General features: G+C 44.5%; 1 protein-coding gene across 1 annotated transcript; it reads right to left on the reverse strand.

Moving 5' to 3' along the window:
* Positions 1-2,366: 2,366 nt before the first annotated feature.
* On the reverse strand, positions 2,367-13,056 carry LOC130474658 (ankyrin repeat domain-containing protein 7-like). The gene is made up of 5 exons (XM_056846348.1): positions 12,845-13,056; positions 10,615-10,729; positions 9,141-9,314; positions 6,930-7,036; positions 2,367-2,427 (listed from the first exon to the last, which is right to left on the reverse strand). The coding sequence occupies exons 1-5, from the start codon at positions 13,054-13,056 to the stop codon at positions 2,367-2,369; spliced, it is 669 nt and encodes a 222-aa protein (XP_056702326.1).
* Positions 13,057-24,235: the final 11,179 nt, after the last annotated feature.

A 24,235-nucleotide genomic window follows, 5' to 3' on the forward strand; every position in this document is an offset into this window, starting at 1 on the left:
CAATTCTATGGGCCCCTGAACACAGTGCCCCCAGCTGTCCTCCATTATTACCTATGGAGGGGGAAAAAGGGAAAAAATCCTCCAACGATGCTTCCAGGCAAAAGCAATGCCTGTAAGCAGTATCACTGGTCAAACCATGCCTCTCATGGAAGAACCCACACAACTAGCACAACAGAACCACTGGAGAACCCAGAAATCCCTGTATAACCACAAGCCAATGTGCCAAGCCAAACAGAACCAAGCTCAAATCAGAGAATCTACACAGTGGAAACTCAAGGGGTGTGTGTGTGTGGGGGGGGGGTACTTCTGCAAACCCAGAAGAACCAATGACAATCTACAGATGCCCAGCACTGCCACTGTGGCAGTGCAAGCCCAACAGAATTGATGTCAAACCAGAGAATCTCCGGAGAGGAAACTGAAGTGTGTATGTGTGTGTGTGTGTGTGTGTGTGGCGGGGAGGGGGGGTTGCAATGTACAAAATGCCAAGAGAACCCCAGTGCCAGTCTGGCAGTACAAACCCAGCAGGACTAATGCCAGAGAAGAACAAATCCAAGCACTGAGTGAGCAACAGTGTAAATACAGCAAAGAGGTCACAAAGCAACACTTCCAAAGGGGGGGAACTCCTGAAATTCACAAAGAAACCTAAAACTGACAGAAGCAGTCCTCTGAATTCCTCCACGGCACAAAAATAAAAGCAAGAACCCCCCCCCCAAAAAAAATGTCACCAGGAGCCTGTAAACAATTGTTCTAAATCTTCCCAAAATTGCTGAATATTTGTGGGATTTTTCAGGACTATTTTTTTTTTGTTACCTAAAAAAATCCCAGAAGTATTTGGGAGAACCAAATAAACTGGAAAAATACCAATAAGGTGGCTTTGGGATATATTTTCAGCTCAGTTTCACCCAAATGCACACCCCTAGTGATCTCACATTTAATCTGAATCAATGGAGAGTTGAAAGTAAAAGCTGTCACATGTATGTGCTAAATTTCTAAAGTTTTCTAGACCTTTCCGTTGAGGGTAGCAACCGAACCTTACCCAAGAACTTTTGAAAAGAGTCAGGGTGGAGATGTTTTTTGTGGTCATCAGATCAACCGCTCCCCTTGTTCCTCAGTGACTGAAGGTAAGGAGGATTTTGATCTCCTTGAAGGAAGAACTTCAGTGTATGGAGGTGTTGCCTCTCCCACTCCCATGGGTAGATGCTGTTTCACTTGGCTGCATGCTAAAGGTGGCAACTCTTAGCTTTTTACTACTTGGGGAAGGAGATAGAGACTTTTGCCTCTTAGCAGAGACAACAGGACCATGGCAGTATCTGAAGCCAAGCCAAGGGCTCCATTGTTGCCCTCACAGAGGACCTACTAGAAAGGGCCATCTGGGAAGAGCAACAGGAGAAAGAATTAACCGGTTTTACCTGGTTACATCTCTTTCTATTTGAGCAAGAGCAATCATCCTCTCTAGCATGAGAGACATAGGCCTGCTCATGACAGCACTGCAGTCTGGTGGGAGAGAAATCCCTGTGGGATCAATTGTGACTAGATGGCTGAGGACTGTACCTACTTTGACATGTTAGCTAAGTGCTCTAAAATCTAAGGACTCTGAAGAACAAAAAGATCATCTCAACAAGTCTTCCATCACCTTTCTGAGCAAGAACCAAACAGGTTGGTGGTTATTTCCCTGAGTGGGAGAAGGTGAAACCACACTACAAGATAAAGAACTTTTGCTATGTGGAATTGCTCCCTGGCTACAAGCGGAGAAGACTATTTCTCTTCTTTTAAGCTCAGGTGGTTGAACTTTAAAAAAGAAAGGAGAGACTGACAAGAGAGAGGGAAAATAACATTGTTCTCATCAGTTAGCCTCTCTCCCTGAGCTGGCTCTGGTCTCTCCCCCACTTACCGGCTCATACCTTTTCCATGCCCACCCCCCTGTTATCACTTCCCCCTGCTAGCTCTAGTTTTCCCACCACCTCAGGCTCAGTTTACATTTTCCCTTCCCTGCTGCAGACTCCAGATCCTCTTCCTCTCCTTTCCCTTCTGCTGTTTCAAGCTGCAGCTTCTGCTCTCCCCTTTGTCAGTTCAACCCCCACCCCCAGTCTCCCCCTACTTCGGTCGTCCATTCATCCCCTTCAGGTAGCATCCAAGGTTGCCACTGCAACGGGCAGCACTACTAGGGGTTGCCATGACAAGAAAAGATGCCACCTGAAGGTTTCTTTTACTATTTCACTTTATAGAAGCAACATTTTTTTCTGAATAGCTGGAGGGTTTCCCAGATAGCCCCACTGGATGGGAGGCACACTTGGCTATTAAATACAGAGATGTTAAAAAGTATGCTGGGAATTTATTCTTAAATTGGAATGACACTGGAAATTAATTCACTCTTGAACTTTTAGCTTCTGAAATTCAGCATCTGACATCCGGAAGAATTCCTCCATACTGCAAGCCTAATACACCTTCAGCTGAGACATATGACATGTGTCACCTGCTTCACACCCAAACTAAGAAGAGAAGTCTTGTATTATATACATATTAACTAGCCGTTTTTGGCTGAAAAGTCTACATATAGATATTGTTTCTTCCTATGTGTTCAGGTCTCTTTACTAACCAATCTTACCACATAAAAGTGTACCTTCTTTATTTGTTGCAGGTGCGCCCAATGTCAAACCAGCATCTCCATCTGGACTGCTAAATATAGACTGGCTTCTACTCTCAGAAGATTTCTTTGCATCTTTCTCACTGCCAATTCTAATGAGTTTTTTAGTTAATCTAAGAAGAAAAAGTTATGAAACAATATAATGTAATTTTAATAAAGAAAATTAGTGGCCTTTTAAGGAGCAGTTTTAGCTCCATTCTATTTCTGTAGGGATCTTTTTTAAAAGGGGCCATTCTCATATGGGAAATCTTAAAACATATACTATTTCTAGGTTGCTTTTTGCCACAGAATGAGGCCCTCAGTAAGCCAGATGCCAAGCTTGAGACTAGAAGAATCTCTGCCAGCTGATGCACTGTAGAATTACTAAGATGCAATTCCAAAGCACAGCTGCAGTCCACTGATTTCAAGGGGTCTAACTCATCTCTGCTCCATTACAGAAACTCAGACAACTGTTTCTTCACCTGGAATCACTCACTAATGTCAAAGTTTGTGAGATTCCTGTTTACATAAATAACAATTCGAAGTTCTCCTTTTTTGTTGATGGATAAGCTTAGAAATACACTTTGTAGTAAATAAAAGCTTACTCAGGATATCCACCCTTTTGAGCATAATCCTCTGCTTTCCATCCATGTATATTTTTATCAGAAACATCAGCACCATACTGAATGAGCAGACTTAATAAAGCATCATCTTCATTAGCAGCAGCAGTCATTAGTGGTGTTCTAAAACAGAAATGAAATATTTATTCTACTTAGCCCATTTGTTTCACTAGCTGGATTCAGATGCCATGACACTCCATTTAAATAGCAATTAGGCACATGCAGATGTTGTAGCCATGCTCATACACTCTCCTCTCACATCAAGTGATTAGAGAAGCAGGTGAAGAGTAAAAGCAACTGGGGAGAAAGACCCCAAATGTGAAAAGAAGGCTCATCAGTTGCCACCAGGAGGAACAGAAAAAAAGGTATTGAATCAGGTGTCTGTATTGCCCCCACCCCACCTCAATAACTTCTTCTAGAACTTTGACCTGCTCTACCCACCAAATGGTGGTACTTCTAAGGCCGAAATCTTAAGGGCACTTTCCTACAAGTAAATCTGACTGAATAACATGACTCATTTCTGAAAAGACCCACTCCCCACCATACTTTATTTCCAGTGAAATGATAGGTTTTCTGCCCTCCAGTCTCCATCTCAGTGGTCAGGAAAGTACCAAAGAATCAACAGCTTTGGATTTCTTTATACAGAAAATGGAAACCTGAGTTAAAATTCCACCCCTGGTTTATTTTTCAGTGAAAGGTTGGGGCTCATTGCCTTCCACCTGGTCATGTGTGATGAGACCTGTTCATAGTATGAACTGCTAAACTGTTGAGTGATCAGAGCTGTCAGACAATTGCTCTCACCTGTGCTAACTGGGCACCCTAAGGTTAGATACACGGATGAGCTGTTAGTTACAATGAAAAAGGGGGATTTAAGGAAGGACTGGCACCTAACTCCCTTTGTGGACTGAGCTCGTTAGAAAACATTCCAATTTGCTGTAACGTCCACATCCTAATGAACAGGAGCCTAATCAAACTGGAGCTCCATCATACCTGGGAGTTTTGAATCAAGCACCAAAACATGAAGAGAAAGGAAAGGGCACAAATGCAACAACAAGCTACATAGTGGTTTAACTGCAGCATGTCGAGGCATCTGAATACAGCCACTTAGATCTTTCGCTACTGCTATGTTCAATAGCTATACTTTCCACCTATGTAAAATGGAACAAAGCAACCTTTTATAACATACTAGCAAATTTTACAGATGTATAAAAATTGCAGTAGTGTGAGAAAGCCTTCAAGAACTGGCTAAAAGACTTTGTATTCAACACAATATGTCTGAGATTACTTCATATTTAAATGCAATGAGAGCAGCAATTAAAAAACCGAACAGAACACTAATGCAAATCATTTTGGATTCAGGGGAAAGTATGTTTTTGTTTTATATGCAAAGCTGAAGACAACATTTTGAACTGAAACAGATCAATCCCACTTTACAAGGCTTTAAAGAATCCACGGGATAAATCTCTCCAGTGGTTTTATTTGAGGAATCTTTGGCTGTTACCGCACTAGGTATTCCCAGCAATGTATCAAGAGTTTGGAAATGTTATAAAAAATTATGTTCACACTTTCACTGCATTCCCACCAATGTATTAAGAAATTGAAACTGTTACAAAAAATACTGTTCGCGCTTTGTTTGGCGCCTTTAGCTGTGAAGACGTCTTCCAACCATTTTTTAGCCGTGGCATCCAAAAACCCTTTTAAAGCGATGTTCTTATAACATTTTCAAACTCTTAATACATTGCTGGGAATACCTAATGCGGTAACAGCTTAATTACTCTTGCCAAAGTTTACAGTAGGAACCTTTACCAGTGTTTTGTAGATGAAGCTCAAATTATGGATGGAAACAACAAAAAGGGAGAAATCTTACACAGTTGTTTTTCATAAACAGCTAAAGCTAACTACCATGTCAATCATGAAAATTAGTCATACACACTTTTCACACTGAATCAAAACAACGGTTTGTGCTTTAATTAGATAGAACTACCCTTGCCCAACTCTGAAAAGCAAACTGTTTGTCAGCTAACATCTACCTGTGTTCTAAAACACAGTCTTATGACTGCAAAGCAAGATGCAAGATGAGGCTCGAGATCAATGAACTAACGCAGCAGCGTCCCCCCAAGTTCTACTATCACTAGCCACTGCCACAGACTACAGAAAAGCCATCATCTGGCTAAAAATAGGCAGGGTTTTTTTTGCTTATTAGAACAGGATCGACAAAAAGAATGGATAGGCCCTGTTTCCTCACCTTGCTTAGTACATTTTTACCCTGCCCTTCCTTCAAAGAGCTCAGGCAGTATACTTTATTTAATCCTCACAACCCAGTCAGGTAGGTTAGGCTGAAAGAAAGTGATTGACGCCCCCCCCCCCCGGTGAGCTTCATGTCATGTGGGGACTTGAACGTGTTTCTCTCAGGTGCCAGTCCAACACCCTGGTCACCAAGAAGAGCCTATTGCATTAAGTGATCCTAAGATGACTGTAACTGATTAGGCAAGACAGAAAACAAGTTTCCTTAACTCTGAATAGGATGCAGTCATATGTATTTCATTCCAAACCACTGGCCACCATAACACCAATATGTGCATAGCTATATGATTGGATGGAAACAATATTTCACAAACTGCAGGCTTTTTCCTGTTGCTGTTGAAAATAAAATCTGCTGTTTTAAATTTTTACTTCACAAAGCTTCTCGTGTACCATCAATTTATTTTCACATTTCTGACAGTCTTATTATTTTTGGGAAATGAATCTCTCCCTCGATCCATGATAGCAGGTTATAAATTTTATAAAAATAAGTAAAAAAAATATACTGGCAGTTTCAGAATAATAAACAAGAGGTCAATTCCAATGTTACAATCTGAATGTACATTCAAGGATCACCGTGGCTATGAATAGAAGCACTCCACCTGATTGCCTTACCAGTTACGTCAGTCTCCACATCATTTCTTCAGAGCAAGGATTCAAAATTGGTGCTAAATCCTGATGACACAGCCCCGGAAAAATGGATAGTGATCTAATAACCACAACAGCATTGCTAAGGAGCAGGGGAGGAGGTCATTACTTGGCTCACCAGCACCAACTGGGAAGCCGGTAAGAGGGGGTGGCTGCCCTAGAACAGCCCTGTGGGGGAAAAGATGTCCAGCAGTTCCCTGGTCAGAGCAGCAGCTGCAACCACCTGGTCATCAGGGGCTAGAATCTGTCTCTGCCTCTGGCTGGGGGTGGGGCCTGTCTCCCCAGCTTCCAGATATTGTTGTGCATCAGCACCCAACCACAGAGCAAGGCAAGGAGGGCAGAAAGAAAGAAGACAGGCAGACAGAGAAGGAGAGGACAGACTTAGAGAAAAGTGAAAGGGAAGGATTATGAGAGTCATAGAAGCCAAGAGGAGGGGGTGATAGAAGATAGCATGGAGGAAGAAGAGAACTAGAAAGAAAAGAAGGAAGGGGGCAAAAAGCCAGGGAATTAACTCCAGCTGACCTAAGACGTGTCATCCTGTATGTGTGCTTCATCAGAAAAGCCAGTTTCAATGTCACATGCTCTGGACATTACCTTGCAGCAACTAGGGTGGGACTAATGAGCCCATCATTTCTTATAGCAATACATACACCATATATCTGAGCATGTATATATCTAGGAAACAGCAATTCTCAATCTTTGGAAATAGTTCTAAAGACTTGAGAGACAGACAGTACCTTCCTGAGTTGTCCTTAATGTGTACTGATGCTCCTTTTTTAAGGAGAAATTCTGCCATTTCTTGTTTACTTCCTGCTACAGCAAGCATAAGAGGTGTATTCCCATCCTACAAGCATAAAAATTAGAAGTCATGAAATTTTCTCACATACATGCACTTTTCCCATTTTGATTAGAATAAGTAACATAAATGTTAGTAACATTTCAAACTTTGTTTTTCAGCCACTCTGTTCACAGAAAAATGCCTAGAAAAAAAACAGAATAACTGATATAATAAAATGTGACAAAATGCTGTTATGAATTTATTTAATAGATTCCCATAATGTATTTTAAAATATTCTAGTGTAGCTTTATACAAGTTAAGACTACCATGTCAGTTGCATTCCAAGTAGTTTATCTGTATGAATTAGATGTCCTTGTAATACCCATTCATAAGTGCTATAACTGACACCAAGATAACTTGTTGCAAATTATTTGTTCACAGCAAGAAGAAAATGCATTTAATTTTCAGACAATACACAAGTGTTAAAAAACAGCAATCAGTAGACCGGAAAAGGGCCTCTCCACCCCCGGCCGCGCCAGCAGCCTCGCGGCCTGGCGCAACCAGGAAAGGGCGTCCCACCCATCCCTGGCCGGATGAGCAACCTGGCGTGACCGGGCAAAGTCTCCCCCACTCCCTCCTCGGCCACGTACGGGCCTCGGGAAGCCCAGAAAAGGCCACGGAGGGGGAAGGGGGGGACTTGGTGCCTTGGCTCCGCAGGACGGATAAAAGCCCTCCGGGGGCCAGATCCGGCCCACGGGCTGCATGTTTGACCCTCCTGAGCTAAATGTTTTTGAAAAACCAACAAACAATGTACAAAGGATGTGGCTGGCCCAGACAGGTGGCATTCTAAAGTACACAGCCTTTGCATATGGAGGTTACATTCCAGCCTTTGACCAAGATGTTAGGCTGCTGAAGGAGTAGCACCAAGACCAATCTCATGCATTCATTTGCCTCTTTTTTCCCCTCTGTATGTCCCAGTATGCTGAACTGTTACTGTTCACTCTCCAGCATTTCCCCACTTCTTTCAGTCACTAAGGTAAAGGTCCCCTGTGCAAGCACCAGGTCATTCCTGACCCATGGGGTGATGTCACATTCCGACGTTTTCTAGGCAGACTTTGTTTACGAGGTGGTTTGCCAGTGCCTGCTCCAGTCATCTTCCCTTTACCCCCAGCAAGCTGGGTACTCAGTTTACCGACTTCGGAAGGGTGGAAGGCTGAGTCACCTTGAGCCGGCTACCTGAAACCAACTTCCGTTGGGTTCGAACTCAGGTCATGAGCAGAGCTTGGACTGCAGTACTGCAGCTTACCACTCTGCGCCACGGGGCTCTTTACTCTTTCAGTTACTACTGTAAAGTCATTAATTGCTGGACAGATTGCCCCCCCTACTGCTGTTGCAAAGGGAGTGGAAGATGAGAATGTGAGCAATTGGCAGAAAGGATAAGGAAAGGGGAGGAATTAAAAAGACAGGAGAGACCATTAGGAAAGGATGACCTGCAACACACTTTCCAAAGCTTCATTACTCACTTTTGGATCCCGACCCACAGGTTGGGAAACACTGATCCAGAGGGTGTCATACTCAGATTTCTCTGTATCCCTGCTGTCACAACTACCACTTTTTACATTAGGGAGGGACTAGAACACAAGCAAGGTAGGCAGAACAAGAAACCTGCGAACCTCAAAAGTCTCAGGATCTCTGGGAATCCTGGCTGGTCCCATGACTCTAGATGGGCTAAAAGCTGCATCCACCAGAGTTTGGCTACTGATAGTAGCAGCTGCCACATATTTGTTCCTGCTTTTCATTCTTCACAGTCTGGTGTGCATCAGTTCAACTAGGCATCACACAGACAGGCCACAGAACTCTGTTCTGAAATGCTTTTCTCTATCCTGCTCCTACTGAAGGCAAAATCCTTTTAAAGAACATTAGGCTCAACACAGAACCAGCCGCTTTCACACGGATGCTGAGAAGCTGACGAAGATTGCTCAAACTGGGGGAGAGAGCAGGGAGATAGAGGCACAGGTTGGTTAATCATCCCACTCTTTCTCTTCAAAGAATAATTGCTTGCAACTGTACACACTGTTATCTATATTTTCTCTTCAATAAATTATTCTAATATTAAGAATATATAAAAACAAAAGCTGATTTATGACTTAATGACCTAACCAAAGTTTACCTTGTTCAGTGCATCAATGTTTGCGTTATATTCAAGTAGCTTTTCTGCTATAGAGATGCTAAAATTAGAGGCAGCAAAATGAAGGGCAGTGTTACTGTCTAAATCCACTACATTGGGGTCTGCATCATGCTGCAGCAAATAACCGACACAAAACATCTCCTGACATTGTACAGCCTGTAACAATAAAAAAGGAGGATGTTAGGTTCACAAGTTATGTTAACATACCAGAATATCTAAAACTGACACAATTCAGTGCAGTGAGAGTCAATAACTTTCTCTTGAAGTGGCTGAGTTATAACCAGTAATAACAATTTATTAAACCAAGTGCAGACCAATAGCAAAACACTGTGGACCATTTTCAGTTTTCTCCCTACCTACTCCCCAACTCCAGCCTGTAGGGCAATCCAAAATTTCAGGGACTAAATAAGCAGACTGCTGTTTCTCAAACCAGGAAACAGCAACCTGCCCCTTTAAACCCCAAATCTGATAAACTGATCTACTGCAAAACTCCAACAGTCTTCTTAAGGAGAACCTGAGGCATTAACATTTAACAGAGTTCTTTAGATTTTACTTCATACAATTTTGGGAGGTTTACCCTTTCCTTTTCTCCCCTTCCAACTGTCTTAGTCGCTGCTACTTACTTTCCATCCACTCACACTCAGTCCTGACTAAACAGCTCTGTCTTATCCAGTCAACACCAAAGCCTTTTTAATCACGCTCTTCACTTACTCTGCCTCCCTCCCTGCAATAGCTATACAGAATACTTCTTGACTGCTAAACTGAGCATTGTGGAAGACACATTCCCAGCCAGGTCCTGATATTCAAAAAGAAGTCTCCTATAGCACTGTTGGAGGGGGCGGGGGAGAGAGGGAAAGAGGTTAAAAACAAGCTATATCTACCCACTTCACTACCAAGCACCATTGCATGACTGACCATTCCCCTGAAAAGCTGTTGCTGGAGGGGTGGACAGTAGGTATGCATCTTGCTTGTCTCCCCACAAAAAACAAACAAACCCCAACAGTCTACAGGAAAGTTTCCTCCTTCCCTATTACCTTGTACGCGAAAAGAAACAAGTGGCAAATCAACAAGCAGAGTGAAGATTTGAACCTGAACTCTCCATCACGTATGCTTACTTCTCATTCCGTCTCCTTTTTTTGGTTTTCTACCCCTCCCCTCATAGTAAAATATAAAGTTCCATTTTTCCATATCTCTCTTCATCAGTGCCACATCATGCTGTCATAACAAACCACCAGTTTATTTATAACCTGCTGGTTTTTGTGTACTTTAATGTATTCTAAATATATTTAAGTCATCTCAACCAATGAAGAGGCAAGGTATAATTATGTAAAACAATTTATGTAAATACATAAATGACAACAATTGCTATTAATGCCAGAATCTCCAACCAATTAGAATTTTAACTTAGAATACCTTGTGCTTTTTATACAACTGTGCTTTCAGATATCACACATACCTTTATCAGCGGAGATCTGCCATCATTATCACAGAGATTTAATTGACATTTCTTGTCTACCAAGAAAGTAACAGCATTTGTAGATCCATAGGCGCAGGCGAGATGCAAAGGTGTTCTGAAAGATACATAACTGCATTCAGTCAAATAATTCTGAAAATACCAGGTTTTGCTAAAGGGTATTTGGCAGGCATCTTCAGAGGAGTAACACTGAAGGACAGTGTCTCTCAGTGTCAAGTGTGTAGGAAGAGTAATATATAGTCAGAAAGGGGCTGGGTTTGAGCTGAATCATTGTCCTGCAAAAAGTAACCAAGGTAATGTGTGCTAACCATTGTCCTGTAAGTATCAAGATAATGTGCTAATGAAATGGGCCTAACTCATGTCAAGATATTGTCAAAGGCTTTCACGGTCAGAGTTCATTGGTTCTCGTAGGTTATCCGGGCTGTGTAACCGTGGTCTTGGTATTTTCTTTCCTGACGTTTCGCCAGCAGCTGTGGCAGGCATCTTCAGGGGAGTAACACTGAGAACTAAGGAGAAGGAGTAACACTGAGACACTGTCCTTCAGTGTTACTCCTCTGAAGATGCCTGCCACAGCTGCGGGTGAAACATCAGGAAAGAAAATACCAAGACCACGGTCACACAGCCCAGATAACCTACAAGAACCAGAGAATAAAACTGCTGATATCATACTGCCCTTGTACAAATTTATGGTGAAACCATACTTGGAATACTGTGTACAGTTCTGGTCACCACACCTAAAAAAGGATATTACAGAGCTTGAGAAGGTGCAGAAAAGAGCAACCAAAATGATTAGGGGACTAGAGCAACTGTCCTATGGGGAGCGGTTAAGACCCTTAGGGCTGTTTAGCTTGGAAAGAAGGCGGCTGAGGGGAGACATGATAAAGGTCTATAAAATTATGCATGGTTTGGAGAGAGTGGACAGGGAGAAGTTTTTCCTCCCTCTCCCATTATACTAGACTGCAAGGTCATCTGCTGAAGCTGGAGCGTGGGAGATTCAAAACAGATAAAAGGAAGTATTTTTTTTCCACACAAGAACCAATCATGTCAAGAGCCTGCTTGAGCGGCACGACTCCTGACCTCTTGAACATCTCTGAGAAACATAACCACTCGACACCCTTGAACAGCAATACCAATAAGTACACCTGAACAGAAATAAGAACTGATAAACAGAAATAAGCAGGACTCATTTCATTTCATTTCATTAACCTTTATTGGCATACCAAAAGACAGAGATAGAAAAAACAACAACAATATACCTCCAAAGGGCAATACATATAAGTTACAGTTGGGTTAATAAAACTTTTCTTGTTCTTTAAGAACTCCTGTAAGAAATTCAGCCACTGTAGCCGTAATTTTAGGATCATGGTCACTCAAAAGAAATTTGCATTTCACTTCATTACTCCTGTATGTCTTGTACTGAAGCAAAGTAGATAGCAGTTTATCCCGCAGAGTCACACAGAAGGGGCAATCTAAAAGGATGTGGTCAATTGTATCTAACAAGTTTAAACCGCATGTGCATAGGCGTTCATGTCTAGGGATCTGGAGGTATCGGCCTAAGAGCATCCTAGATGGGAATGCATTAACCCTAGCTAATAGAAAAGCGCGGCGTTGAGAAGGTATCTCTAGGTTATCTAGATACCTAGCCATTTTACCCGATCCATTATTAAGGCCTAGGGCCGCCGGAGAGCAGATGGGGGGAAGAGCTGGGTTAAAATTCTGCAATTCTACATCAAGGAGACGTTGCTTGATTCTTTTAAAGATGTAAGATTCATTGGCCAGAGCAAGATTATCTAAATCAATTCCAATTTGACAGAGTCTAGATCTAATCAATATGTCCCATGAGAAATAATGAAGTTCACTTTTCAAGAAATATAAAAGGGAACCTGGCTCAGTTTGAAAATATAATTTGAGCCAATGTCTTATTGTTTGAATCCAGGCTTTGGTGGCAATCAAGTTTTGCCCAGTTTCATGACAAATTGTGAAATATGAGACACATTTAGGTATCCCCAATATTTGTCTAAGAAATATGGCTTGGATGTTCTCCACTTCTTGATTAAGAGTTCCAAGCCATAAGTATAAGCAGGACTCTTGACACACAGTAGATCCGCCTCTGGTTCGACAAGCTTCAATCCCCTTGCCCTGACACCATGAAGAAGAGGGTGGGGGGCGACTCGCCGGAAGTCCCGCCCCTCCCTCTCTCTCTCTCACACACCTGTGGGCCTTGTCCAGCTGGTTCAGGTCGAGCTTCTTCACTTGCGCGCTCAGCGTCCTCATGTCCCCGCAGGCCGCCGCCCGGTGCAGCTTGCTGAGGCCCTTGCGCCGCAGCCCGTACCCGCAGCCCGCGCCGCCATCGAGCGAGGAGGCCTCCGAGCGAGACCCCGAGGGCTGCTCCTTCTTCCTCAGGGACCCAAGTAATTTCTTCATCTTCTTCGCAAGGGGGAGGACGCGGGGGGCGGCTCACCGCGCCGGCCGTCCCGGAGTCCCTCCAGCGCCCGGCGTCCGGAGAAGGAAGGGAAGAGGTGCTCGCCGGGAGGGAGAAAAGCGCTTCCTCTGCTGAGACGAGTCCCCTGAGAGGAGAGGAGTTGGCATTCAAACGCCAACCGCTTCTTGAGCCGCCGCGGCAACGGCCGGATTGGAACGCTCGGGTAACGGTCGAACTGTAGAAGCACTACGCACGCGCGTGCGCTGCCTGCCAACCACGGGGCCGGGGGAAGGAGCCGTGGCTTTAGGGCGCACGCGCGCGCGCTCCCTGCCTTCCTAGCCCTCCCGCCTCGGTTTTCTGTTCCAGGCTGAGCCCGGGAGAAACTGGGCGTAGGAAACCGTGGCCATTGGTGCCCGGGAGGTTTTGCCTTGGATTTGCCGCTCTCTAGAGGCACGTTTTCCCCATCCGAATTGTCAAAGCTCTGCATGGGGGCTTATTGTTGAGTTTTGAGAATTTGGGTGGGGGAAATGTGCATCTAAAGAGCGGCAAGCCCAAGGCAAAACCTCCCGTGCTTAAATGGCCAGTGGTGCTCAGAAACTCCAAGATTCATCCTTCCTTCCTTCCTTCCTTCCTTCCTTCCTTCCTTCCTTCCTTCCTTCCTTCCTTCCTTCCTTCCTTCCATTTGTGCCTTTGGCATGTATATCTAGTATGTAGGCCCATTTCATTGTTGACAACAATTCCATGTACAAGCAGTGAGTTTGGCCTGAAATCCAGCATGGTGTAGTGGTTAGAGTGTCACGCCGCCATCTGGAAGACCCAGTTTTTTAAACGCCAAGATCCATCCTTCCTTCCTTCCTTCCTTCCTTCCTTCCTTCCTTCCTTCCTTCCTTCCTTCCATTTGTGCCTTTGGCATGTATATCTAGTATGTAGGCCCATTTCATTGTTGACAACAATTCCATGTACAAGCAGTGAGTTTGGCCTGAAATCCAGCATGGTGTAGTGGTTAGAGTGTCACGCCGCCATCTGGAAGACCCAGTTTTTTAAACTCCAAGATCCATCCATCCTTCCTTCCTTCCTTCCTTCCTTCCTTCCTTCCTTCCTTCCTTCCTTCCTTCCTTCCTGCTTTTCTCCGGTTCCTTTGCCATATGGATCCATGTTGGCGCTGCCGCTGTCTACAAGGTCAGGGTTGACCGTAACAGCAAACAGCTCTACGCTTCCTTCAGAGATCAAGTACTTTCTAAGTTTAGCTGCCTCTTGAAAACGTATAGCATTTATTTCAGTAGGAGCTTTCGTGAGTTACAGCACACTTCTTCAGACAGATACCTGAAGGAGAAATTATACTGGGCAATCTTACTGGCTCTGTGTGAGTGACACCATATATATCTGAAGGAGTAGGCTATGAATCCTTAAAGTTTACGGGAAAATAAATGTTAATGTTTACGGTGCCTGGGATAGACAGCTGCATTATAAGAAGTTGTCCCTGGTCATAGGGAGTTCGATTGGCATTCCAAGGATGACAGCTGAGGGTTGACTACCAAAGGAGACACTTGCCAGACAGGGTTTGGAGACAGCTGAGTGAGCTGTAAAATGTCTAAAGGATTCTTGGGAGTGAGAAAAACTCACATTGGTTTCAGAATCAAGCAGGATCCATAACCAGGTATAAAGGGAAATAACTCTTGTAGAGAGGATGGTCCCAAAGTGTTTTATGGGAAGTAACTCTAAGAAAAAGAGTGATCCCAGACCAGTTTAAAGAATTCAGAATAGGTAGCAGGCAGTGAGGGAATCAAATTTCCATCCTTCACAGTACAATCCTAAGAATACTTTCCTGGGAGTAAACCCTATTGAATAGACCTTAATAGTAATCTGAGTAGACCTGCTTAGGATAGCATTGTTAGAGTCCTTGAAAGGCCCCCTATCATAATAAAAAATAAACTCAGAATCTGTGTAATCGAGGAGAGGAATAGGCAGTGTGTGTCTGGGTGGCAGTGCCCAAAGATACTCCAAGGTGGCTGTAAGCATGAGTGAAAGAAGACGAAGGCAGCCCCACAGTGATGGGGGAAACAGGAGCAGCTATTGTTTCTTGTCAGGAACCAGCATGGTGTAGTGGTGAAGAGCGGCAGACTCTAATCTGGAGAACCGCGTTTGATTCCCCACTTCTCCACATGAAGCCTGCTGGGGACCCTGGGCCAGTGACTGTTCTCTCAGAACTCTTTCAGCCCACAAAGAGGCAGCCAATGGCAAACCACTTCCGGACATCCGGACTGTGAAGGATGGAAATTTGATTCCCTCACTGCCTGCTACCTATTCTGCTGGGTCTGGCTTTGCTCCTCACCCCTGCTGGTTTGCTTATAGACCCCTTCCAACCCAAATCTCACTGGGCCTAGTGTTCCTCTAGGCCAGGGCCAGAGCCGAAAAGGCCCTGGCCTTAGTTGAGGACAGCCAGATGGTTTGGGGGCCAGGGATTACTAGTATATGTTCTCTAGCCAAGCAAAGCACTCTTTGGGGGTATACCAGGAGAGGTAGTCCCACAGGTACGATGGTCCCAGACCGTTTAAGGCTTTAAAGGTCAATACCAAAACCTTAAACCTGATCTGGTGCTCAGTTTGGAACCATTGCAGCTGCCAGAGCATGGTTGGATATGTGCTTTCCAAGTGGTCCCCGTAAGGACCCTCACCGCTGCATTCTAGACCAGTTGAAGTGTAAGCGTAGCCACTTACATTTGAGTTTTTGCAAGAAAAGTGCACCTAGTGTAGGAAATTACCCCCCACGTCAGTCAAGGCTATCTCCTTGCCAGAATGCACATCACTGCAAGAAGCTTGTGGTTATACAGTAATACACAGCTAATTTATTGATTTAAATATAAATGACTAAAGTATCTGTAGCACAGATTTTCAGGGTTCCCCCCCCCCCAAAAAAAAAATCTGTATGTATTCCAGTGTGTACACTAAAGTTAGAAATGAACAGTCTTCCCCATGAACATCAGTGTTGAGATCAGGTCCCCATTAATAAGAAGAATTGACAGTGAAGTCTGTGAAGAAATATACATGTGGGTTGGTCTAGACCAAGTAACAGTTGCATTCGATGGCCTTACCTATTTTTTTGTTTTTATTTGTCAATGATGAAATTCAGATAAACCAAATGTTCTTTATCAGTGTTGACTCCAAAAGATGTTGGAGGCAAACCCGTACTTGAATTACTTTTGAATGTAACTGGGCAACTGCTTGCCATGTTTTTATCTTGCTCTTCCTCCCATGAACTCAGGGCAGTGTGCACAGTTGTTTGTCCCGTCCCAATTTTACGCTGACAGTGACACCATGACATTGGTTAGGCTGAAAGAACCATTGGCTCAAGGTCACCCAGAGTTGGGATTTGAACCTGGCACTCCTTGCCATTACACCATATTGGTTCGCCATGTCAAAGGAAGTTTCATAACTAACTGAAAAGGCAGTAGGGTTGTATGACATTTATTTGAGAGTTCTCAAGATAATTCAGTTGTGAAACTTATTTTTAAAGACTAAATTGTGTCACTTATACTAATAACAGAATATTTGTTGGTAGGCTGCAAGATAATTACCGTAGTATTTAGCACTTTTTTTTGTTAAGAATCTAGTGAATCTAGCAGCCTTTAATATTTCTAACCTAATTTTTCTCCCACTTGGTAGAAAGCATTATTAATGTTAGAAGTAATAAACAAATGTAGAACAAAAAGTCCTCCTATGAAAGAATCGGTGTGGCTGTATTTACACTCTCTTCTGTGGACAGATTTTATTACCACAAAGTAGAGACGACGCCAGGTTTTAGAAGCAAGGGAAGAAAAAAGCTTTTTTTATTTTGCCAGGCAAAGAGGAGAGAATTTCATCCCTTTTCGGGTTTAAAAGTGAAAGTCTCCTAACAAAACCCCGCCTATTTCCCATATTTTATACTCCGTCCAAAACCCTTTGTTTCAAGAGGATTTGAATATCCCCTCCTCCCAAATCCACCCTAACTCTGATCTCATCTTCGTGGTCACATGCATATGATCTCACTTGTTTTTAGGTGACATCCTGTGTTAGGAACAGGTTGGAGATTAAAAAAAAACAACTAAAACTCACCTGCTCATTAAAACTAATTAAAATGCCCTAAACTTTTTTGTTAAACAATGCTGCTCTCTACTGGCTTATATAAATAACTACAGCGTACAAATATAAATGTTATATTTCCAATATGCTAGAATTAAATTAATTAAAATCTTATACATCCCACATGGCTGATTCTGTTACAAACAGAAATCTTGCCTAACTTGCCTTGAGGACCATTGGGTTGCAAGGGGGTCTATAAGCAAACCAAATAAATACCATAACACTGAAAATTTTTGTTCTTGTTTTCTAGAACATCAGCCAGGGGAAGAATAAGGTAAAATACCAAAGTATCACCTTATTGTTCCAATATTTGCATAAAACTGTAAGTCGCAATATTATTTTTATGAAACTATATAGCAAGAAGATGGTGTGGCTCAATTGAGATGTCACCGCAGATTCAGTAGGCAATCTGAAGTTGGTTTGTAGTTCATGGTGTGTGTAAATTATGGTTAGCCTTGAAATTCAGGACAGTGTTGTGACAGAAATTTGCCCTGTTTGTGCTGTCAGATTCCACTACAGTAGCTTCTGGTATGTCAGATGCCCAGCTAGTCTGCCCCTTAGTTGTATCCAGCCCATGACAATTGAGCAACATTTTTGGTGTTGATTTGTGAGCAAGTGGTCAAGACAGGATGCTTTGGAATATTATTCAGGGACTCTGGGAAGAAGTGAGCTATGCCGTGAAGGCAGTCTAAATCATAATTGCATGTACTTTTGAAACCTAAGGTGATGGTTCTAAAATATGGCCAACATGAACTATGAGTTTCATGGTGACTGAATTGAGGTAATGCCACATTCTTGGCATCAGAATTTTAGGTTAAAGTAGAGAAAAAATGAAGTCTGACCTGTTATAATACACAATGGTGTGTAATTCTAATAAACTGTGCATTTTTTATTCAGATTCCCAGAACACTGGGCATTACCAATACTCCAGATGACTTAACTCAGTCTTCTACGGCTACAAAGGATAGTGATATGCCTCCGTCAGTCTATAATGAGGCTAAAATGTTGCTAGAACTTCGTTTGGAAAACGAAAGTAAGCACTCTGTTTATGATTATGAAGCAGTAATTATTTTATTCTGTATATGCTAATATAAATAATTAGAATCTATGAAGATCTGGTAATAATGAGAAGCCTAAATTTTTCACTAAGTGGGAACCCTGCTAATATTTCTAATTTGGGACCAAATAGTAATTACAGTAGCAACTGATGTGTCTGCTTACGTCTGCTGCCGCTCATGACTCACCGCTCCAAATCCGCCTAATCCCGCCCACTCTTCCCATGATCCTGTGTGTGTGTGTTGGGGGGGGCATCCTGAAAGCGGCAAATCCAAGCTAAAACTCCCGTCACCCTTCTGAAGAGGGGCAGCCAGTCTGCTCTGGGTCCCCCTCCTGCCGGTGTGATCCTATGTGTGTGTGTGTGTTGGGGGGGGGGATCCTGAGAGTGGCAAATCCAAGCCAAAACTCCTGTCGCCCTTCTGAAGAGGGGCAGCCAGTCTGCTCTGGGTCCCCCTCCTGCCGGTGTGATCCTATGTGTGTGTGTGTGTTGGGGGGGGATCCTGAGAGTGGCAAATCCAAGCCAAAACTCCTGTCGCCCTTCTGAAGAGGGGCAGCCAGTCTGCTCTGGGTCCCCTTCCTGCCGGTGTGATCCTATGTGTGTGTGTGTTGGGGGGGCATCCTGAGAGCGGCAAATCCAAGCCAAAACCCCCGTCACCCTTCTGAAGAGGGGCAGCCAGTCTGCTTTGGGTCTCCCTCCTGCCGGTGCAATGCTGTTAGAGTGGCAACTCCCCCAGCCAATCACCGTTCTTGGGGGAGGAGAAAGGAGACGTCCCGGGGAGCGAAGCATTTTTTCATGGGCATCCGAGCAACAAAACGCTCTTCTACTGGAAAGTACGGCTCAGAAGTGGTTTGGATTGCCTCTCTTTTAACCCGGCTTATTTTGCTCAGTGGGGGAAAACACGGATCTGCAGTGAATAACCAAAATTTGCCTCCGACGCAAATCAGCGTCGAAACAGCAGCAAATCTCCGTGAAGAATACCCCAGAGAGAAAAAATTTGCAAGCGGACAAGCGAGAAAGAGAGAAGCGATGAGTGGACAAGCGAGAGAGAGACAAAAGCTGAGAGCGGACAAGCCACACAGAGAAATCATAGTAGGAGCGGACAAGCACAGAGAGACGAAGAGAAAGGGGGCTGCGGGGGGGGTAGCGGGGCGGGCGGCGGGGCGAGTCAGGCCGTGGCCGGAGAGCAGCAACACGAGCCAGACAGGCACACACGGCCCCCTCTCATTTTAGCGGCGGCATTTACCGCTCTTTTGGCTGGGTTTTGCGGGCGCCTCCAATATTCAAGGAGTGCTTACCGGGACTCACTATAAGCGCGGGGCAGCCATTTTACTCCCTTCCCCCTTTTCCTAGTTACGTCTAGCGCGCCGCTCCTCCTGTTGGAGGCGGCATTGGTTTGTCGCTCCTCCTATTGGAGGCGATCAGGCACAGCACTCCTCAGGCTTCAGAACTACAGAGCCTGGGATTGTTTTCATTACTGTGTCCAGCCTCGCCTTTTTTTTCAGTCACAACAGGGGCAATAGAAGCTGCATCGCAGCAGCCCCCCCCCCCCCCCGTTTGTCACTTCACAAGCCTCCAGGGCTATATAAACAGCATCTGCTTTGTATAACAGCGTAAGTGGGGGCATTTGTACAGTCCCAGCTTGCCAGTTCCAGCTTGCCTGAATAATTAATTACACTGTAAGAAAGTGGGGGGGGGAACCAAACGCGGATCGCCGGCTGGTCGGTGGGCCAGCTTGGGCTTTCGCCAAGCCCCCACTGCGACTTTTGCAGCAGCGTTTGTGTCGCCCGAATATTCTGACGGGGCAGACGGGATGCTTGCGCCAGGCAAAGGGCTGCCTTTTATTCTCCTTCCTCAGGTATATTTCCCTTCTCAGGGCATACCTCTCTAGGCACACCGCTCCTCCTTTTGGAGGCAGCAATCGTACAATTGCTCCTCCTGTTGGAGGTGATATTTGTTTAGGCCACTGGTTCCCAACCAGGGGTCCGCGAGAACTAAATTAAGGTCCGCGAAACAAAGTTATAAAGCCATAATAAATTAATATTTTCAATTAAAAGTTCTCTATTATAAAAATATATATTCAAATATTATTCTAAGTTTAATGTTTAACTAACAGTTATGATTAAAGTTTATTTTCAAATTCTCAGAATTTTTATTTTGAACCTTGGGGTCCCTGCACCGAACAAAAAAGTCCTAGTGGTCCCTGGTCAAAAAAAGGTTGGGAACCACTGGTTTAGGCTCTCAAGCCCAGTCCCGCTTGATTGCTGGCGGATTTGAGCCAATCGCATAAAGCGGTCAGGTCACATGCCCCCAGTTGGCCAATGGCGGATGGGTTTTGTGGCTCGCAGCCATGAATGTGGTTCGTGTTGGAAGTGGCGGACCCATTCATTTTATTACCTCATAGGCCAGCAGGCTCAGCTTACCTGAATAAACTGCGTTTTTTAGCGATGGCTGGGAGCCAAAAATCGACGTGTGGAACCCGGCCAGGAAAATGCTGCCGAAGTCGTCTGACTGGGACACCGTTCTGGAGGAGGCGTTGCAAATTGGGGGGGGGGGGGCGTTCCTTTGGCAGGGAGTGTAGTGAAGGTGTACTATGGGCTGACTGCAATGATCTTTGGATGACAGGGAGACAGGATGAAAGGAGAGGGCGCAGGTGGTCAGTGAAGAGAGAAAGACGCTTTTAGGGGAGGGAGATGTTAAACTCGAGTCATGTAGAGGAGGATTTGGCTCTGAGTGGCAGAGATTTCTTTCTTGACATTGCTTGTTTCCTTGTTGTCATGTATACCTGCGACCTCTACCCCAATATACTAAGAACCACATTTAAAATAAGCAAACTTGTTTTTTAAAAGAAATGTGCATTGTAAGGGTCGGCCCTGGCTAGTATTTGAATGGGAGTCCACTAAGGCATACTAGGGTCAGGACGCTGATGCAGGCAATGGCAAACCCCCCCCCCCCTCTGAATGTCTCTTGTCTAGAAAACCCTACAGGGTTGCAATAAGTCACTTGTGTCTTGACAACAGCAACAACAACAACAAAATGTGATGATAATTTGGACCTGAAACAGAAATCAAAGAGGTGTCCGGAAGGGCTCGGCACTCAGAGTGAGATGTTCAGAGCTGCTTTGTGATATGGGGTGAAGCGCCCCCAAAGCAAGAAAGCCCTTGGAGATGATGGGCCTGCCGCAGACTCTCGCTGGCTGCCAAACCAGGTTATTTTCGAAAGAGGCGGCTGATGTGCTCTTTGCCCTTTCCCACCAGGAATGCAGCTCTGTTTACCCTCCTCCCTGCTCTGGCTCTCAAGCAGCTGATTTACAAGAAAGAGAACCTGAAGCCCAGCAGTTTAGCTTTCGTTTTACGATTTCTAACCCGCCTCCAACCCTCAACCAAAGGAAAGGAAAGGAGGAGCCGAGAAGGTACCAACTCTGTCTTCATATCCACCCTACAAGCCAGAACTCAGCAAAATCATGCAGACATTCACCTGTGATATAAGCTATCAAAGGCTAGTCTGCCTCTGTACAACTGCCTTGCCATTCGTTGGTGGTCTCCCATCCAAGTCCTAACCAGGGCTGACCCTGCTTAACTTCTGACATCTGACAAGATCAGGCTAGCCTGGGCCATCCAGTTTGGGGGGGAGACTCATAGATTACATCTTTTGACTGGATCTTATTTCTCACCTGTGTTTTGCAGTGTAATTCCAGGTGTGGCACCTTTTAGGCAGTATGTGGGGCTTTCCCAGAACGACAACTGATCTGCAGATTCCAGGGATCAATATCCTGCAGCTTCTGAGGATAGTCTCTATGGTATACCATAAAGTATAGGAGAAACAGAAGACCTAGAGTGGTTACAAATGGTGGGTTCTCTAGGTCGGAGGGCTGTTTCTCCCCCAAACTGTCATTCCCTCAGGCACCACCCTCATATCTGCAGGAATTTCCCAAGCTGGAGTTGGCAACCCTGCTTTCTGTGGTTCTTTTCCTGCAAACATAAATCTCTCAGCCAGTGCAATGCCACTACCTCATCCAGAACCAGACATCCTTTGGGTTTAGGTAGGCTGGGAACAATGGGAATTTGTTGGCTTTTTAAACAAAGGGCGAACAAGCAGCCGCAGTGATCAAATATAACAACACAGCAAGGCACAGACCAAAGACAAACAGAAGGGGATCTTTCCCTGGAAGCAGGGAGGCCAATTGATGTACAACCATCGCTGCCCTCAGCCATAGGCCCAGTGGAACATCTCCGTCTTACAGGCCCTGCGGAATCGGACCAAGTCACTTGACAGTGAGTTCTACCAGGCTGGTGCCAGGGTCAAAAAAGCCCCATCTCTGGCTGAGGACAGCCAGATATGTCTTGGGCCAGAGATCACCAGCAGATTAGTTCCAGATGAGTTCAGCGCTTTTTGGGGGATGTGTTAGGAGTGGTGGTTCCTTAGGTGTGATGGTCCTAGACCATTTAGGACTTTAAGGGTCACTACCAAATTCTTGAACCTGATTCAGTACTCAATCTGGAGCCAGTGCAGCTGGTGGAACACAGATTGACTATGCGCTCTCCACGGGGGTCCCCACTGCGGTCTGGACCAGTTGCAGTTTCCAGAGCAGTCTCAAGGGCAGCCCTGGAATTTTATATGATGTGTTATAGATTTTTTGGGGGATGACCTTGTAAATGGTTTTAAGCACCATGGAAAGTAGGGTTGCCAACCTCCAGGTGGAGCCTGGAGATTTCCCAAAATTACAAATGATCTCCAGAGATCAATCCCCCTGTAGAAAATGGCTGTATCAGAGGGTGGACTCTGTGGCATTATACCTTGCTGAGGTCCCTTCTCTCCCCAAACCCCACCTTCCCTAGGCTCCACCACCCAAAATTTTAAAAATGTCATGTCCTGGAATTGCCAGTATTAGTGGGAAAGTGGTTAATGACAAAACTACATAATTAACAGGGCAGTTCAAGATGCAGTTTTCACTTTGGGAGCTGCAAACCTGGTGTTTTCTGGTCTTTCCCAGAAGATCAACACTACCTGATAAAAAGACTCCTACCCACAGGATTGTTACAGTAAATCCTCTCTGCCTTCTTCCTGGAAGGGTGGACCATACAAGGGAGTGGAAACTGAAATCTGGACAAATTTATTTTCACTTTTGCTGCGTGGCATATTTGGTTGTTAGCAGAAAACACAACGAAGACCAGAGGAGTTTTTAAAGAGGAGAAGAGTCCCCCCACAACCCAGCCTCCATCCACCCTGTGAGTTTACAGGCTCTGACGGTTCTTCAGCCTCTGATCAGGAACGGTAAGCCGATATCTTTGGTATTCATCTTTAAGTACATTCTTTAAGTACATTAGGAGTAGGAAACCAGCTAGGTAAGCGCTAGGACCACTGGATGGCAATGGGAGTAAAGGAATAATAAGGGAGGATAAAGCAATTGCTGAGAAACTAAATGAATTCTTCTCATCTGTCTTCACTGTTGAAGATATAGGGCAGATACCTTCTCCTGAGCAGAGGTTTTGGGGAGGGGAGAATGAAGAACAGGGGCAAATAGTGGTAATAAGGCAGGAAGTTCTACAAAGACTAGACAAACTGCAAACTAACAAGTCATAGGGACCTGATGGTATTCATCCCACAGTTCTTCAAGAACTCAAATGGGAAATTGCTGAACTCCTAACAAGCATATGTATCATGTCCCTTAGATCAGCCTCTGTACCAGAGGACTAGAGAATGGCCAATGTAACACTAATCTATAAAAAAGGTTCCAGGGGGGACCCAAGAAATTACAGGCCAGTTAGCTTTACATCTGTTCCAGGTAAATTGATAGAAAGCATGATTAAAGACTGAATTTTCAAGCATGTAGTAAGCCCTGCTGAGCAAAACCCAACATGGCTTTTGTACAGGTAGGTCCTGCCTCACTAACCTTTTAGAGTAAACTTTTTAGTGTCAATAAGCATGTGGACAGGAATGAGACTATGGACATTGTGTATTTGGATTTCCAAAAGGCTTTTGACAAAGTCCCCCACCAAACACTGTTAA

Source organism: Euleptes europaea, chromosome 3, assembly GCF_029931775.1.
Source record: "Euleptes europaea isolate rEulEur1 chromosome 3, rEulEur1.hap1, whole genome shotgun sequence".
Classification (NCBI taxonomy): Eukaryota; Metazoa; Chordata; class Lepidosauria; order Squamata; family Sphaerodactylidae; genus Euleptes; species Euleptes europaea.